We start from the raw sequence: 20498 nt of genomic DNA on the forward strand, positions 1-20498 counted from the left end.
GAAAGGCCCCCTAGGGACACCTCGGGCTGTGGCTCCGTCGCTGACCGAGGCTCCCGGCAGAGAGCGATGCAGGTTCGAGGGGTGACAAGCCCCGCTGGATCCGGGTTGGGTGTCCCGCAGATGATGTGCAGGGCGGTCACAGGGCCTGGGTCGCCCGGCGGAGCGGCCACCACGTGGCCCTGGGAGACCGGTCGGTTCCTCAGCAGCTCCTGCGCGGCTTCCAGCACCGCGGCTGGACTCGGGGCACTCGGCGCGCCTGCGGGCATTCGCAACACTGGCCACACAGAGAGGCGCCGCAGGGGCGGGCAGGGTACCAGGCTGAGGCGGCTCAGGCTGAGAGTCCCCGGGGAACCCCGCTCCCCCACCGCCGCCCCGGGACTTGCGCACTGCAGGTCCAGCTGCACAAAACCATCAGCTCCATCCCGCCGCGGCCAGGCAGTGCAGAGGCAGGAGCCGCCTTCGGGCAGCAAGATCCTCACTGCCGAGCCCACACGCGCACCCAAGGTGCGGAGGGCGGCGGGACCCAGGCGACAGCGCTGGGTGCCCCGGTCCCTAGCATCTACAGGTAGCAGCTTTAAGAGGGGCCCTTCAGGGAAGGGACCTGAGTTCGGGACCATGGCACGTGGAAGACTCAGTCCTAGGAAGCTGGAGCAGGAACTCCATCCGGACGGAAAGGCCAAACACACCGCGCTCCCGGACCGGAAGCAGGCTGCGCGCATGCGCTAAGGATGATGTTCAGTAGCTAGCGGTTGAGTGAAGATATCAAGGAAAAAGAGACAACGTCTGGGCTCTGGGGAAGTTTTGGTCCAATTTGATGAAGTTGAGCAGCCCAGAGCTTTATGGAGGTGGTGTTTACAGGTGCCTGGGAGGCAACGTAAGCTAACCATTAAGTATGGCCTTGGGACCTTGGGAGTCACCAGCATTGCATATTCTTTTTCCTGGCCCTGGGACCGTGGCATTACTGAGTAGGACAGGAGAGACTGGACACCCCAGAAATTTTCAGGAAGCAGGTTTATTGACTGCAGGGTTCAGAGGTGGCGCTTGCCTAAGAATTCTTCCTCTGATCAAAGATATCGAAATTCTTTTAACATTATACCCAGTGGGAGGGGAGCACTTGGAGGCTCACATGGCAAGTACTTTCTGTTCCTCTAGACCAGACACAGGTTTCACAAGTTTGTTTGTTTGTTTTACCAAGAAAACAAGAGATAATTTTACCAAGAGATAATATATTCTGTACAAGCTTATAGACTAACTCTGTCACACCTTTTGGGCGCAAACCTGGCGTTTATAGGAAGGAGGAAACTACCAATCACAATAATTTCTGTAGACATGTTGCTGATTTGACAAAAGGAGAAACTTAATTATGGCAAGGGTCTTTGGAGTGAGGGTACCTGGTCTGCTTCATTACTATTGCCGCTATTGGAGTATCAGCCTACAGACTCGTTTTTTTGGTAAAGAAACTCCCAACTGTCCCCCATGGGAACAGTATTTAGGGGGTGTCATATTGCTTATGTCTTAGGTAACTCGGATTAGCTGAGTTAACAACCTTGGTACCTTCCATAACCGAAATTCTAACCTGTTGGGGTGGTCCAGCCTTTCTATAGAAAAGCACCAAGGAGAGGAGCACAGTGTGACATTTAAAATCCCTTGGAGAGGGGAAAGAAGGAAAGCTAGGCTATCCGATGCATTTGTAGCATACTAGTACATTTGTTCCGATTCCTGATTTACTCCTTTGAATGTTCTTTGGCATTAAAAGGCTAGATAGGGCGAGGGGAAAAGGGGAGGGAGTAGAAGAGAGGGAATATAGGGGTAGGAAAGACAGTGGAATGTGATGGTCATCATTACCCTAAGTACATGAAGGAAGACATGAAGGATGTGATTTTACTTTGTGTACAACCAGAGATATGAAATATTGTGCTCTATATGTGTAATATGAATTGTAATTCATCGTGTTGTCATATATAACAAATTAAAATTAAAAAATAAAACACAAAATATGTTAGAAAAAAAAAAAGGCTATTTGGGACATAGCACTACTAAGTCTTGTACTGGATTAGAGACTATACCTGTCTACATTATTAAAACAACTGCCTACTCTTCTTTTTCCACCTACTTTCTGCGTTTTCGCAAGTAATTACTCTTATCAGCTGAAATTCATTTCCTATCCCTTTTAATTTTCATTAAAAGGGATGACATATTTAAAGGCAAGAAGCTATGCCTTTTTTTTTTTCCAACCAGGGATTCAACCCAGGGATGCTTTAACCACTAAGCCACATCCCCGTCCCTTTTTATTTTGTATTTTGAGAAACGGTCTTATTAAGTTGCTTAGGGCCTTGCTAAATTGATGAGGCTGGCTTTGAACTTGTTATCCTCCTGCTTTGATCTCCCAAACCTCTGGGATTACAAGAGTGTGCCACCATGCCCGGCAAATATGCCTTGTTTTTAATCCTGCTCACATCTTCCTACCTCTATTTTTCTCACCTTCACTGAAACCCAAATTTGTGAAATAACAAAACTGATTGCAAACAGAATGCCTGAATGGCTGGGATGCAGTTATATAGTTTCTATTGCAAATAATCCCAGATTGTATATTATCAAATCAATGGAAAGTATTCTTGGATCTGGGACCAATGCTAATTCCTGGTCTCATTCTATCTAAACTTAATAGCAAACAGTATGAAAGACTTCTAGACTCTACTGTAACTTATCTCTTTTTTACTTTTCCAACTCCAGTGCTAGAACAACTTAAAATGCACCCAAAAAAATAGCACAAATAGCAGGAGGAGGTCCAGAAATGGGTAATTCTTACATTCCCTTAATTTCATTAGCCTCTGTCCTCTTTGGCCTTCAGACTCCGCTCTCCCCACCCATTCCCCACCAGTATACACTGGGGATTGAACCCAGGGATGCTCTTCTACCACTGACCCCAATCCTTTTTATTTTTTTATTTTGGAATAGGGTCTTGCTAAACTTCTGAGACTACCTGGAACTAGCTATAATCCTTCTGCCTCAGCCTCCCAAGTTACTGGAATTACAGGTGTATGCCACAGTACCCCAGCTGCTTTCAGGCTTTTCAATAATTGTCTTGCATATTCTCAAAAAAGCCATTTTCCTGACCCCTAAAGATGTGAGTAAAATGCCTACTAAGTTATTCATCATGGTGCGTGTACCTCAATGAAGATTCTTTAATTCCAGTTCCAAGTAACTGTGAGGATCTAGGAAAGAGAATGAAGACTTAATAAGGACATGATAACTGTCTTAAGTATGTAAAGGGCTGTCATGTAAAAGAGTCAGCATATTTAGGAATATCTATAATATAGAAGAACCAGGAAATGAAAGATCAGTGGAATGAATTTAAGATTTTCCTCTACTTGTATTTTGAGTATGGGCATGTGGAAGATACAGTTAAGGGACATGACTGAAGCCAATTTAGGGGAGCAAACATAAGAAGGCAAATAAAGTTAACTCAACCTTAGCGTTTTCTGAAATTAGGAATATGATGTGAAGAAAACTGCATGTTGTTTGTGTTAATCTGATGGGTTGCTTTTCATACAGGTCAAACTAGAATCCTCTGCCCTTGTAGGACCCATATAGCCAGGAAATGTTCACTTCACCCTCCCTGAAAAGGTGAGTCCTCACCTTAAGTCTCAAACAAAATCAACAAGGGATCCTGTTCCTGGACCTTTAACTCTTATCGATCCTTTCTGTTCCTTTGGGACAGACCTTTTTCTAACACTATTATTTCAACCATCTGTGAATTCATATTTATAATACCATTAAATTATTTAATCTTCTTTGGGAAAAGCATTCTAATAGGAATTGAGTGGTTCTTTTGCTTATTTGTTTTCAAGATCATCCCAAATTTGGCAATTCTATGACTCGAAGAGCATCAATTAATGCACAGAAATGTTGAGCCACTAGAGGGAGTCCAGAACCATTTAAACCTGAAGTCTGCAGGATTGTCTGGAGATTGAAAAATGTTCTTAACTGTGAATTCCACTAGGTTTTGCTCAGAATTCCCAGATGTAAAAAACATCCTATTGTCTCTATATAGTGTCTTAGTCTGTCCTGGCTGCTATAACAAAATACCATAAGCTGGGTAGGTTATAAACAACAGCAATTTATTCCTTATGGTTCTGGAGATTAGGAAGTCAAAGATCAGTATACTGACAGATTTGGTGTCTGGTAAGCATCTACTGTCTGTTTATAGACAGCACCTAGTTGCTGTATCTTCACATGGAAGAAAGGAGTAGCTAGTTCTCCAACTTCCTTTTTTAGAGGGCTAATCTCATTCAGGAGAGCTCTACTCTCATGGCCTCAACACTTCCCAAAGGCCCACCTACTAATACCATCATCTTGAGAGTGAGAATTTCAACATTAGATATGTGTGGTGGGTACAAACATTAGAATTACAGCAGTAACTGACTTATTCTTACACAATTTCTGCATGTCTCAGCCCATGGAAATCCCAGTTTCCAAGTTAAAACTTGGAAACTGTATTAAAATTTCTTATTAAAATTTCTGTATTAAATTTAAAAACAAGACTCTCCTTGGATCCAAAATTTAGTGGTAGATCAAAATCCAGACAAACTGAATTTATCTTGCTATAGCCTAGAAACATTTCTAGGTTTAAATTGTTTCAAACAGGTTTATTATACAAAATATTTCCTGAGATTTTTCTAAAGAGATACATGTAAGAAATAGTTTCTCTTGATTTCCATTGCTACATTCAAAGTTACAATTTGTCAGTCCATGGTGGGATTATCTGTTAATTTCAGTGACTGGGGAAGCCAAGATAGGAGAATCACAAGTTTGAGACCAGCCTGGGCATTTAGTGCGAACTTGCCTCAAAATACACAATAAAAAGGGCTGGGACTGGGAAGCTGGGGTTGTGGCTCAGTGGTAGAGTACTTGCTTCATATGTGTGAGACACTTGGTTCTATTCTCAGCAACACATATAAATAAATAAAATATATAAATATAAATAAATAAAATAAAGGTCCATCAACAATTAAAAAAATGTTTTTAAAAAGGGCTGGAGGGCTGGGGATGTGGCTCAAGCGGTAGCACGCTTGCCTGGCATGCGCGGGGCACTGGGTTTGATCCTTAGCACCACATAAAAATAAAGATGTTGTGTCCACCGAAAAACTAAAAACTAAATATTAAAAAATTCTCTAATTCTCTCTCTCTCTCTCTCTCTCTCTCTCTCTCTCTTTAAAAAATAAAATAAAATAAAAAAATAAAAAGGGCTGGAGATGTAGCTCAGTGCCAAAGCACTCTTGGGTTTGAGCTCCTGTACCAAAAAATAGTAACTATTTTTAAAAACCACACACAAAAGTTAAACTTAGTATAATAATTAATTTAATTGATAAAAATCTCAATATACCTAGAATTCAGAAGAAGTAATTAGAACTTGTTTATTTTTAGGGTAATGATTATACCTGAATTTTGTACCTTTAGCATCAATAATAATATATGTTAAATATATTTCACTACATGAAACATACCATAATTATGAAAAAGCTAAAGAAAATAGCTAAGCCATCAGCATGAGTCATCTGTAGAAGAATGGATACTAATCTTTTCTGTTTTTCCATTTTCAAGTTATATTTAACCCTAATATACTTGAACATTAGCAATGATTATAAATTATAATAGATAAATATAGAGATCCATTTAACCACACTGGAAAAAGCATGATTTGCAAATGTTTTAATCTCAACATGTTCATGCTGATTTGTCAAGTGGCCTCATGTGCCAAACAGATGATCTTTTTTTTTCCCCCTAAAACTGGGGATTAAACCCAGTGACACTCTACCACTGAGCTATATCCCCAGCCTTTTTTTAATCTTTTAGTTTGAGACAGGATTTTGCTAAATTGCCAACGCCAACCTCAAACTTGTGATCCTCTTGCCTCAGCCTCCTAACTGGGATTACCTTTTCTTTAATAAGATACAACATCTTTTGACATGTCCTTATCTTAAGATATGTAATGAACACCCCCCCCCCCAACATATGACATGATTAAAATTCTTCTTTAGAATTTCTGTCTTTATTCTTTCTCATATATCTAGGCTAGATTAAGAAAATATGGAGTTGGGAAGGTAGGGAATGAAAATATTTGTAGTACTACAAAAGATTCGCAGGCTCTAGGTGACAGAATTCATTCTGAAAGTGGTTTTTTTTTTTTTTTTTCAGGTTTTTAGGAAATTACTTGATTCATCTTTTTTTTTTTTTTCAATGTTAGGGATCAAACCCAGGGCCTCATGCTTACTAAGCAAGTGCTCTACCACTGAGCCACATCCTCAGCCCTAAAAGTTAATTTTAAGATATTTTTTTTCTCTATGATGTTGGTTCACACTTATCAACTAATGATATTTGTGTATTTATTAAACAAATGTTAATTGAACATTTACTTCATACTAGATTCTGTACCGGAGACTGAATATATGCTGGTCAAAAAACAAAACAAAACAAAAACATGTTCTTGTCTTTATAAAGCTTAGTCTACTGTGGAAGCATTAAATCAGTAAACAAGTGAATAAACTGGATAATTAAAAGGTGATGAATATTTCTCTGAAAGAAATAAACAGAAAAGTGTTAATTTAGACAGATATTAAGAATGGGGGATGGATTGACGTGTTTTTTCTAATTTCATAGGCCATTGAGTCACTCAGTGCAACACTTCTAATCCCAGATGTCTGGGAGTTTTTCTCACACACCAAGTAATTCACCAGTAAACAGCTGGGTGTACTCCAATTCAGTTCGGTTCTGACAATGTCCACATGCAGATAGCATTAGATCCAACAGGTTAAGTGGTTCAGTCCCTCAAAACTACCCCCAACTTCAGATGCCAATCACAATCCCAGGTTGTAACCTGTGCTTCTCACCCACCAACTGTAAATTGGATATACCACTACCCTCTTCCCTGGTTCTGTTAATTTTCTAGGATAGCTCATGATCTTGGGAGAAAGCTTTATTTACATTTACCAGATTATTAATAAAGAACATAATAAAGAACACAGATGAACAACCAAATGAAAAAATACAAAGGGCGAGGTTTAGAATGGTCCAGAGCACAGGAAATTTTGTTTCACAAAGTTGTGGTACACCAACCTCTGAGCATGTGGACATATTCACCAACCTAAAAGCTCTCCACACCCCTCTCCAAGTTCAGGGAAGATTATGGAGGCTTCATCACATACGCATGACTGATTATTAACTCCATTTGTAGCCCTCCCCTCTGGAGATGGGGTAGTAGCTGAAAGCTCCAAGCTTACAATCATGGTTAGCCTTTCTGGTGATTAGCCCCCAACCAAGAGCTCAGCAAGAGTCACCTCATTAGAACAAAAGACTCCTATTACCCAAGGAATCTCAAGTGACTTAGGAGCTCTGTGTCAGGGACTGGAGGCAGAAATCAATCTGTATACTTCTTATTATTTCACAGCAACGAAGGAAGGAAAGCCTCTCTGAGGCAGTGACATTCCAGCTGTGTCTTGATAGATAAATTGGAGTCAGGCAGAGGAACTAAAGGAGGAAAATGTAGGAGTGAGTGGGAAAAGCCTTAGCTAATTCCCTGAAATTGGAATATGCATTCTGTGCTTAAGAAATTAAAAAAAAAAACAAAAAACTGAGCATGGTGGCATGAATGTGTAGTCCCAGCTACTCAGGAGGCTGAGACAGGAGGATTGCTTGAGCCCAGGAGTTTGAGGCCAACTGGGTAACATAACAAGACCATCTCAAAACAAACCACCAACAAGAACAGAAAGAAATACAAAGATGCCAGTTTTTTCCTTTACCACACTTTTGGCATTTATTTTCTAATAATATTTTTTAATTTTGTTATATAGAGATAGATATATCATTACCCTGGGGACATAGTTAGCTGTTTAAGAATAGAAACTAACTTTAAATATATTTAAAGTTTTGTATATTATATATAAATACATGTATATTATATGGCATACTTAACATAAATCTAGTGGTATACTGGAGTATAGTTGATGTTTACTAAATACTTGTTTCTTACTATCTTTACTGTGTGGTCAACTTTATTTTCCCGATTGTATACCTTGTCTTTATTATCTGACGTTCTTTCTTCCAAGTGACCTAGTCTGTTGGTTATGCTTTCTATTGAGTCTTTTATTTGGTTTATTGTTTCCTTCATTTCAAGGATTTCTGACTGTTTTTTTTCCAGAGTCTCTCTTTCTTGAAGTAATATTTTGCTAACTGTATTTGCTCTCTTATCTCTTTGTTGGAGTGATCAATTTTTCATCAACTTTACTGTCCATGGGTTCTGTTATTGTAGTATGGTTTGTTTGGGGCACTTTCCTCCCTGGTTTTTTCATGTTGTCTCTGTGTCTTCCTTTCTTGCAGTGGATCTGACACATTACAGTTTCTTCCCAATATTCTTATAGTACCCGTACAGATTGTCTGTACCTCACCTTGATATTGGGCTTCCAGACCCTGCTGGTGTCCCTCATAGTATGCTACTGCAACTAAAGGTGGTGGCAGCAATAGCCGAAGTAACGTGAGATAATAATGGAAGTGCCCCAAGATGGATGTAATATCTTACAGAGATGAGGCCAAAAGGGTGGGCCTTACACTGCCTTTGGGATGCCTGCTTTGAAATGCAACTGCTTATAGGCCCTGTTTGTTGTCAAAAAGGTAGGGGCTACTGTGTGGGGAAGGTTATGGCGACGTCTACAGTGTCCCAAGATGGAAGTGGGTTAGGCTTGGGTTACCAGGTGGGGGGGGGTGGGGTGAGTAGCACATGGATCCTTCTCTAAAATAGACCATATATTATGCCACAAAGCAAATCTAGCAAATATTTTAAAAAAGTAGAGGTACTATTCTGCATTCTATCAGTTCATAATGGAATGAAATTAGAAATCAATGATAAAATAAGAAATAAAAGCTACTCCACCACCTGGAGACTAAATAATATGCTACTGAATGAACAATGGGTTGCAGAAGACATCAGGGAGGAGAGATGAAAAAATGTTTAGAGATGAATGAGAACACAGATTCAACATATTGAAATCTCTGGGACATTATGAAGGCAGTTCTAAGATTGGTTCAACACACAGAAATGAAAAATTTAATCAATCTCATCAATAGACTTACAGATAAGAAACATATGTTCATTTTAATAGATGCAGAAAAAGCATTCAACAAAATACAGCACCCCTTTATGTTCAAAACACTAGAAAAACTAGGCATAACAGGACTATATCTCAACATCATAAAGGCTATCTATGCTAAGCCCCAGGCCAGCATCGTTCTAAATGGAGAAAAATTGAAAGCATTCCCTCTAAAAACTGGAATAAGACAGAAATGCCCTCTTTCACCACTTCTATTTAACATAGTTATCAAAATACTAGCCAGAGCAATGAGATGAAAGAAATTAAAGGTATATGGAAAGGTAAAGAAAAATTCAAATTAGCACTATTTGCCAATAACATGATTCTATACCTAGAAGACCCAAAAAATTCCACCAGAAAACTTCTAGAACTAGTAAATGAATTCAGCAAAGTAGCAGGATACAAAATAGACACCCATAAATCAAAGGCATTTCTGTATATCAGTGACAAATCCCCTGAAAGGGAAACAAGGAAAACTACTCCATTTACAATAGTATCAAAAAAATTAAAAACTTGGGAATCAACGAAAGAGGTGAAAGACCTCTACCATGAAAACTACAGAATGCTAAAGAAAGAAATTAAAAAAGACCTTAGAAGATGAAAAGATCTACCTAGTTCTTGGATAGGCAAAATTAATATTGTCAAAATGACCGTACTATACAGATTTAGTGCAATTCCAATCAAAATCCCAATGACATTCCTCATAGAAAAAGCAGTCATGAAATTCATCTGGAAAAATAAGAGACCCAGAATAGCTAAAGCACTCCTTAGCAAGAAGAGTGAAGCAGGTGGCATCACTAGACCAGAACTTAAACTACTACAGAGCAATAGTAACAAAAACAGCATGGTATTGGCACCAAAATAGACTTGTAGATCAATGGTACAGAATAGAGGACATAGATACTAACCCACATAATTACAGTTATCTTATATTTGACAAAGGCACCAAAAACGTACCAAAAAGAGAAAAGATAGCTTCTTCAACAAATGGTGCTGGGAAAATTGGAAATCCATGTACAATAAAATGAAATTAAACCCCTTTCTCTCACCATGCACAAAACTCAACACAAAGTAGATCAAGGACCTAGGAATTAAACCAGAGACACTGCGTCTATTAGAAGAAAAACTAGGCCCAAATCTCCATCATGTCAGATTAGGCCCCAACTTCCTTAGTAAGACTCCTATAGTTCAAGAATTAATATCAAGAATCAATAAATAGGATGGATTCAAACTAAAAAGCTGCTTCTCAGCAAAAGAAACAATCAGTGAAGTGAATAGAGAGCCTAATATTGGGAACAAATTCTTACCACACACATCAGATAGAGCACTAATCTCTAGAATATATAAAGAACTCAAAAATCTTAACACCAAAAAAACAAGGGTGGGAGGGAAAGGGAGGATGCAGGGGGTTAGCAAGGATGGTGGAATGTGATAGACATCATTATCCAAAGTACATGTATGAAGACACTAATTGGTGTCAACATACTTTATATACAACCAGAGATATGAAAAATTGTGTTATATATATGTAATAAGAATTGTAATGCATTCTGCTGTCATTTATTTTTTAAAAAATTAATAAAAAAGAATAATAAAAAAACAATCAATAAATGGGCCAAGGAACTGAACACTTCTCAGAAGAAGATATACAATCAATCAGCAAATATATGAAAAAATGTTCAGCATCTCTAGCAATTAGAGAAATGCTAAGAATTCATCTCACTCCAGTCAAAATGGCAGCTATTGAGAATACAAACAATAAGTTTGGCAAGGATGTGTGGGGAAAGGCACACTCATACATTGCTGGTGGGACTGCAAATTGGTGCAGCCAATATGGAAAGCAGTATGGAGAATCCTTGGAAAACTGGGAATGGAATCACCATTTAACTCAGCTATCCCACTCCTCGGTCTATACCCAAAGGATTTAAAAACAGCATACTACAGAGACACAGCTACATCAATGTTTATAGCAATACAATTCACAATAGCTAAACTGTGGAACCAACCTAGATGCCCTTAGGTAGATGAATGGATAAAGAAAATGTGGTATATACACACAATGGAATATTATTCAGCATTAAAAGAGAATAAAACCATGGCATTTGCAGGTAAATGGACAGAGCTGGAGAATATAATGCTAAGTGAAGTAAGCCAATCCCCCCAAAAAAGCAAATGTCGAATGATTTCTCTGATTTGAGGATGCTGAGTCATAGTATGCTGCGGGGGTTGGGGGGAGGCAGATGGAATGATTATATGAACTCTAGATAGGGCAAAGGAGAAAAGGGGAGGGAAGGGAATGGAGGGGGCATAGAGGTAGGAAAGACGTGATATTCGATGGTCATCATTACCCTAAGTACATGTATGAAGACATGAAGGATATGACTCTACTTTGTGTACAACCAGATATATGAAAAATTGTGCTCTATATGTGTAATATGAATTGTAATGCGTTCTGTTGTCATATATAACAAATTAAAAATTTAAAAAAATAGTTGGCTATAAGCCCCTTATGAAAATATTACTGTGTAAAAATATTAGAAGAAATATATGTCTTTTGATTTTAAAATATGATTATGGGCTCTTTTTGCTCTTTTTATTAATATAATATCAATATGTTAAGATTAGTATAATGACACCATTGTTAACATAAAGTAATGAACCTTTGAGTTTTCTATTCCAAGAAACTCACTAAACTCATTGGCAAATATTGTATGTTCAAAATTACATTTTATACATTAATTTAAAATCATTAATTTATCATTTGTAGCAGCAACATTCAAATATACTAACCCCACTAACCCAAGTTATCTGCTAACAATCACTTATACTTTTTTTATCCTTCAGAAGGTCAACAGAAATAGATTTTGTATTTAAAGAACATATCTTTATGATATCTTTGAATTAATTTTATTTAGTTCTTCATGAATATGAAACATTTTTATTTACAGATAGTAGTATAAATTCTACCTCAAGCCTAGTACTAAAATTAAGCAGATATTAACATTTGGGTATTTTTTTTCAGATCTTACTGTTTTCCTTTGAAAAGAAATAAACCATATCAGGTATATCCAAAGCTTCATCTCTCTTTTTCTTCCCTTTCTCTCTAGAATTAATGACTACCCCATAATCAGGGTTGCCTATTTCCATGTACATTTTTATGCTTTAGACTTTTTATGTGTGTTTGAGTATGTGCAAATTTCATGTGATATATGTTGTGTAGTATTATTCCATGTACTATAACATATATACTATGCATAAATATTTGATATATTTTTAAATTATACACAAATGTGTTAGATATAAACCAGATAGACATGCATAACTGTATATATTAGTATCATCTATGTTTTAAGCTTTTAAAAAAAGATTTTTTATTATCTTCTTTTATGGCTTGTTTACTCAATCATTTTTGTCTTGGATATTGATTTTTATTCATGAAAATCTAGTTCTTTAATTTTATATGATGTAGGGAGTTTCCCCATGTATAAACATCATATACATTCCAAAAAAAAATTCAATAACTGTCTTTGATCCCATTCCCTTCTCCAAGATGAGAGTTCGTGCTCTACATTTCTTCAATTCTCTATGCATACCTCTCAGCAATTACCATACTGTATTATAGTTGTTGTATCCTTGTCTATTTAAACTCCTTAAGGACAGAAAATGGGTCTTGCTCTTGTTTGAATATTCTGTCCCTGCCACAGAGCCTAAAACAGTTAGGTGTAAAATAAAAATCTGTGAGTGAATAAGTATTCATTCAGAGGCTGGATTGGTCATGGAAAGTCCTCAGTGCCATTTCATTTTGTTCATTCTGTGTGCCTGGCAATGCACTGGGAAATGGGAGGAAATGACATCCAGAGCTCTAAAATGTAAAATGGCTGAGAGGACAGAGTTAATGGCATTCACTCTAAAAACAACAACCAACAAACAAACAAACAAAAAACCCTTTACTCTAGTCCATTCATTTGCAAAGCCTCAACATAAATCTAACTTCCTCCAGATAGATTTCCTTCAGATCTTTGGTTTAAATTTCTCTTAATTTAATCTGAGGTCTTGTAGTACTATCCAAACATTTATGCATCTAATTACATTCTGTTTACATTATTAGGCAATTATTTAAATTGGCTTTGTATTCTCTCTCCAATGAGAGCCTACATGATTTGAGAATGTAACCCCTTTTTCCTAATGATTTATAATTTTTGTTTCCCATTTTGAACAAAATGCTTGGTATTTAATAATTAAATCTGGCTGTTCCCTCCTCAATTACTAGAGATTTACTTAGGTTTTATTTGAATTCGGAGGATGAACTTGAAAAATCTCAAGACAATATGGTTTGGATATTATACGTAGGTAAATTAGAGTCGAGAATTTTAGTCAATCATAATGACGCCTAGAGTTTTTGAACCCAGGCTTGTCAAGTAGTTGGCCTAATATTATATAAGGTCTGATCTTGCAGGCTGAGCTAGAGTCAAGGTCAACCTAGAGAAAGGAAAGAGACTGATATATTATAGTAATGCCCAGATATCTACTTCATCAGAGTTTCCCTGAGTGCTTTGCTACACCCCACTCAAAAATGGGATGAAATCTTTAATATCTACTTTCTTAGGCACCAGAATCAAGCAAAGGAGAGAGAAATAATTCTTTGATGTACCATTATATTTCACTGATTAACAAGATCTCACTGGAACAGTCCTGAGAGAGGAGAGAGGAGAATATGGAAAGAGGGAAGGAGGGAGAGAAGAACTTTTGGCCTTAAAATGGGAGAGCTACCTCCAGAAGAAACTTATCCATGGTTGCCAAAGTAGCAAAACTAAAAATGAAGGGAGCAAGATTCATGTTCTGGATCCTCTCAAATTGAGCAGATAGGAAACTTTTCTTTAGAATAATCACATTGTTCATATTATCCTTGGTACTGAATGTTCCATTTGTCCGTGTAATGAAGGTCAGTGTTTCTCTCCCACACCCAAAAATGTGTAGGAGTGGCCATGAATGCCCAGGCATTTAAAAAAATTTTTTTTGTCCAACTTTTTTTTATGTTGCTACTCCCAGGCCTTCAAGCTTTTCTGACTTCAAGTAAACTCAGTATGTTCGAGAACCATGAATTGGTGTCTGATCTGCTTTGTATTGGAGTCTTGGCAAACATCTCACCTCCAGATGGAATTCATTTATTCTTCCACTGGTTTTCCTCAGCATATAATCTACACCCCTTTTAGTGCTTGGCTTCCTTCTGCCTTTATTGAGTTAGTTGTTTTCCTATCAGTCATGACTTGAATCCCTCCTGATTTAAAGAGTCATATTAGTCATCTTTCATGTCTTGTTCTATCTTTTCCCAACAGGCGTTAGCATTGCTACAGGGTTGCTGTGTGGTCTTAAACAATTAATTTAACTTTTCTGAGCCTGATTCCTATAATCTGCAATAATGGATTATTATGATAATTATGATAATATTATGATAATATTAATATAACATACTTTATATTAATTGTAATTATCACCTACCTTATAAGGCTATTATGAGATAATTTATAAAAAATTTTTTTTAAAAGCAGAAATTCTATTGGCACGTAATGTAAGATGCTATCAAACAATAATAGTTACATATATAGGATGCCAGGGACAGTGCTAAGTGCTTTATATGTGTGATTTTGTTTAATCCTCTCAGTAACCTTGGGAGGTTAGAACTATATAGATGAGAGAACTGAGTCACAAAAAGGTTAAGTAACTTTCTTAAGTTCACACAGCTATTAAGTGAGCTAAGATTTAAAACCAAGCAGTATGGCTGGGCCCAAAGTTCCCACTCTGAACCACTACACTATGCTATACTATAACTGAATTTGGATTTACAAACTAGGTCCATTGATTAATTGTTATGTGACCTTATGCAAAGCTGAAAATTTCTATATGTAATCTCAATCATTTATAAAATTGAGGATAAACCTACTACCTATGTTGTAGTTTCATTTATCCAACAAATATTTATTGAGCTTCTACCATATGCTATACGTGGAGAGGACTACAATATTATGATAGTTATATTCACATAATGCACTTGCTACATTTTCAGGCACATATTTTATGGTCAGTGTAAATTATTTTAATTAATAATAGTAAGCCAATAATCTCTCAGACATATTTCCTACTTGGCTAGAGATTATGTATATGTAATCACCATGTAGCTGTTTTATATGGTATTTGAAATATTTCTGTGTCACCAATCTAAAGGATATTGTCCTGCTATTTTAGCAAAAAAAAGAAGAAATAAAAAACAAGAAGACAAGTATCTCTTAGGACTAAATAGAGAAAATGCCTTGAAGTGGATCTATTACATGGTAAAGGCCAGGTCAGGATGTGAAACATTCTTCCTACCAAGGAGCTTGAAGCAAATATGGTAGATGTGAGGATACCGAGGTAATCAACTATCATGCTTTCAGGAACTGTATGGTGAGGTCATCTTGGGAAACAAAAATGGGCCCCGCATTACTTTTCTGTAGCGTGTTAAAGAGCCCAGCAATCACACATCTCAGAGTCCATAGAGAAATGAATGGCCTATGATGCTCTTCTGTGCTGGCCTATGGCACCCTTGGGGTATGAACTTGATTTAAACCCACATTGTAAGAGTCAAAAGTATTTGCTAGTAAGAGACTTTACCTTTATAGATTGCTTATAATCAAATTAGATGATACATATGAAATCATTTTGAAACATTATACACAAGCATGTACACATACACACAATGAAGAGTTTCACACAAAAGTATTGTCATCATGCACAGAGAATGCTCAGTGTAAGAACCAAATGTGGAAAATGCTTTCTTCCCCATTTCTGAAGTTGCTCTGCATCTTCTTTTTCTTAATGTAACTTCCTGTCCTGCTCAGTTCCTCTTCTCCCCATTTCAGTTCCTAATAAGAATAATAGCAATGATGACTAACATGTAGTGAATGATTTAAATATTTTACATGTAACAATTCATTTGGTGGAACATGCCTATAATCCCAGCAATTTAGGAGGCCGAGGGAGGAGGATTGCAAGTTCATGGCCAGTCTCAGCAATTTAGCAAGGCCCCAAGTAACTTAGCAAGACCCTCTCTAGGAAAAAAAAAAAAGAGGGCTGGGGATGTAGCTCAGTGGTAAAGCAACCCTGGGTTCAATCCCAAGTACCAAAGAAAACAAAATAATTCTATGAGTTACATACTATTGTCATTCCTATGACATTGAAGAAGCTGAGGGACAGAGGGCTTAAATAACTTATACAAGGTCATACACCTAGTAAATTTTAGGGTCAGTGTGGCAATGCTTGCCATGGGTTTACGTACACATTTGCTTTGCTAAAACCTTTCTGACAGCAGTCAGCAGTTTTCCTCTTCACCTTTCACAATTTAATTAATGAAGCCAGAGTCATATTTTTATAAAACCAACTCCAACATAAAATGTAATATATGTGAATCAGTTATGAGAAATAGCAAATTTTACCAATGGATACAATTCATATTACAAAACTTTATTTGTAGCAATTATCTGAAGAAAATAATAATTTAGCAATTCTGCACAATATTAACTAAGCAATTAGCTATCTTGAGACCATAAACATATCTATTCACGAAATGAGGTCAAAAATCTCAGCTGTTTATTTCCTGCCAGTTATTTTGTATAACATTCAAGTTGCTACTTGCTGAAGAGTAAGGCACAAAATTGGCAAAATCAGCTTTAATAATGGCATTATAAAAAGAGGTCTTGAAATGTCTCCAAAATGCTTTTCTAAAGTATCAGAATGGAATGGTGAAAAAACTAGGACTTGAAAGAAACCGTGGGAATGAACTAATTTGTGCAGCTAGGCCTGGAGAGGTTAAATGACTTGTCCCAAGTTGTCCAAGTAGTTAATGACCAAGCAGTGTCTAGAATTCAGGCATTTGGGTTGGCATGCATGATACACTTCCCTCAGCATGGCCTCTCCTCCTGGAACTTCCACAGACAGATTGCTGTCATGCATACAGTGATGTGAGACTCCTTCCAGTTGCAAAACCTTGTATTAGCTTCTCTAATAAAGACACTACCATTCTTTCCGGAATCATATACTTCATTTTATATTTAAATATATAGATTACATACATCATGCTAGCTTAATTTAAAAACAGCTCTAAGGGTTTGGCTGCTGTGACTTAGATCCTGAAGGACTGACAAGCCCACCCTCTATTTATGTGAAATAGTAACAGAAGCAATCTCAGTGATGCTGTCCTATGTTATTTTAGGATAAGAAGCTTCAACTTCTAGAAGTGGGCCTTCTCTCCACCAAAGTGATGATTAAAAGTAGCTTATTATCTTTTTAGGATGGTCGAGAAAGTATTTTACCATCAAAGTATTTTAGCATCAGAAGAACCATGGAGTCAAGGAAATTTTTGCCTTAAATGGTAGTTCTCTTAAGGAAAATAATTCCCCTTCCTTTTATTGGTTTCTTTTAGATTAATATTTTTTTTATTTGTGTCATCTAGATATTTTTTGTTTTTCCTAAGTTCATTACCAAATGATTTGTGTCTATTCAAAACACTTTGTTGCCTAAGAAAAAAAGCTCTGTACTACTCAGGAACTCACTGGACCTGTTAGCAGCAGACCCTATAATGGTTGGTATGTTGGGTCCCCTTGGTAATTGCAATCTAGCAGCATTGACATTGCCTGAGGAGCTATTAGAAATGCAACTCTTGGGCCTGGATCAGAATCTGCCTCTCAACAAACTCCCACCTATTCAGATGTGATTTTGAGTGCCATCCTGGATATCTTTGTGTGAGCATCTCCTCCATAGTCTAAGTAGGGCAGACTGCTGCACTCCACCCTGTGTAAATACTTCAAGTTAAAAAGAAGTTTTGGATAACATGGGGAAATCACTTAGTTGATTTTGTTTGATAGTTATTAAGTACAGAAACTTGAATTGGAAGAAAGCTTAGAAATCATCAAATTCAACCATCATCACTACTGTGAATTTAATAAAATGGTCATTTTTTTTTTCTAAGAAGGTGAAGTTGTGTTCAGGACACTCTGTTCAAGAAAGTAAAAGCACTTGATTAATCTAAGAAAGGCAGCCATAAAAATTGGAGAAGAATATATATATATTTGGTACTGAGGATTGAACCCAGAGGCATTTTACCACTGAGCCATATCCCCAGTCATTTTTATTTTTTTAATTTTGAGACAAGGTCTTGCTAAGTTACTGAGAGTGGCCTCAAACTTGCAATCCTCCTGAATCTGCCTCCTAAGTCACTGGAATTACAGATGTGTACCACTGTGACCAGCTTACATATTTTTAAAACAGTTTAGTAGTTAAAGAAATAAGTTTCTGATACTGTGAAAGCTTATTGATATGAAATATCTGTGCCATGATGGCATGCCCTAGAGAGATTTTTAACTTAAACTCATATATAAAGCCACATCCTAGGCTTTATATCTGCCAAAAGTTGCTGTTTTGTGCAATAATTATTTTAGTGTGACTTTCCACAAACTCAAACATTGCTCTTATTTATTAAACTAAAATTTCCATTAATAAATTGGGGAGAAGGGATGATTCTCCCTGACACAAAATATCCCACCCTTTCCTCCTTCAGGTTGGTCTTAATGACTCACTTCCAAGAAAGAGCATGAAAAGGAAAAAACACTAACTTTACAGTCAAGAAATCTGGGAAGCATTACCTTAACCAAATAATCAGGGTTACTTTTATTAGTCATGCAAGGATATTATACACTCCTGGTATGATGTGGTGAACTAGGAGCTTTATTTCTGCAATATTCTTTCCCCAAACCTACAATGGCAGCCTAATTATGAGAATAACATTAAAAAACCCAGTTTGAAGGACAGTGCAAAATACATGACTAGTATTCCTTAAAACTGTCAAGGTCTTGAAAAACAAAGACAAAGAGATTGTCACAGAGCAGAGGAGATGAGAGGAAGACATTATAACCAAAGGTAATATGGAATCCCAGATTGGAGTCCAGAACAGAAAAGGTACATTGGTGGCAGAACTAGTAAAATTAAGTAAAGTTTAGAGTTTAGTTAATAATAAAATTTAAAATGCTGTTTCCTTAGCTTTGACCAATTTACCATGGTCATGTAGGATGTAACATTAAAGGAAACTGAAACAGGTTGACAAGTATACAAGAACTCTCTGTACTATCTTTGTAACATTACTGTAAATCCAAAAACTTCAATAGAAAATAATTTTAATATTAAAGTACAGATAGGTGTCTTCATCATCATCATCAATCATCATCATGTCTTTCACAAGTTTAGAAGGCAGATTTGTGCAAAAATGCCTACTTAAGACATCCACATTTAATACCATTTTGCTAAGTCTGGAAGTTGAAGGTTTTCAGATTTGAATTACCAGAGTGTAAAATCAAAGTCCAGTTTTCCGAAGTCCACATAACTCTTGAAAAGAGAACTTCTCTGAGAATCTCATTAGTGTTTGATGAATTTGAATGGGCCATTTTGCCTTCCTGGGCCATGGTTATTCCAGCTACAAAACCAAGTCTGTTCCAGTTCTAAAATTATAAAAATATGCCTTTCTCAAATGTTTTAAATATTGTTTTAAAGCATGATATCTATTCTAAGGACAAAATAAAAATTTGATGAGGTGATTAGTTCCACAAACACATATAAAGCAGCAATCTTTGTACTAGGCACAGTAGTGATAGCCCTTGCTCTCCAGAGGTCTCAGCTTGATGAAAGAGACATATCCATAAACAGCCTGTTCAGCTATGTGATAAGTGCTATAAAAGAGCTATTAACGAGGTGCACTGATGCACAAGAAAATATCACTTCACTCCTCCAGTAGAGGTTAGAGAAGCATTGAACAGAAGAAACTAGAAATACGTGAAATAGGCTGGATGCAGTGGCACAGGCACGTAATCCCAGTGGCTTGGGAGGCTGAGACAGGAGGATTGCAGGTTCAAAGCCAGCCTCAGCAAAAAGCGAGGTGCTAAGCAACTCAGTGAGACCCTATCTCTAAAAAAAATACAAAATAGGGCTGGGGATGTGGCTCAGTAGTTAAGTGTCCCTGAGTTCAATCCTGATACCAAAAAAAAAGGAAGAAAGAAATACTTGAAATAGTACTATTTGGTTTAACCAGAGTCAGTGAGGAATCAGTGCCATAAATATTTATCTTAATTGGTTGCATATGAAACTTTGGTAATTATTGTATTTTTCCAGCAATAAATTGGCTGCCAAGTCAGAAATTTGGTTGCTACCAAGATGAGCCAGAAAAGCATAGTGAGTGTTTCATGTTGCAGACACACTCTTATGGGAATGTTGGTATGCATGAAATCTGTCCCCTGAGGTGAGTTAATTGCTGACACATGAACAACATAACTTTAT

At 37.1% G+C, this 20498-nt stretch overlaps 1 protein-coding gene across 1 annotated transcript in view; it reads right to left on the reverse strand.

Moving 5' to 3' along the window:
• The window catches only part of Spata5l1 (spermatogenesis associated 5 like 1), a 13743-nt gene extending 12992 nt beyond the window's left edge, over positions 1–751 (reverse strand). The window contains 1 exon segment of the mRNA XM_048793025.1: positions 1–751. Coding sequence (XP_048648982.1) covers positions 1–719 — 719 coding nt within the window. The 5' untranslated portion in view covers positions 720–751.
• Positions 752–20498: the final 19747 nt, after the last annotated feature.

This window comes from Marmota marmota, unplaced genomic scaffold (assembly GCF_001458135.2).
Source record: "Marmota marmota marmota unplaced genomic scaffold, marMar, whole genome shotgun sequence".
NCBI classification, from domain to species: domain Eukaryota; kingdom Metazoa; phylum Chordata; class Mammalia; order Rodentia; family Sciuridae; genus Marmota; species Marmota marmota.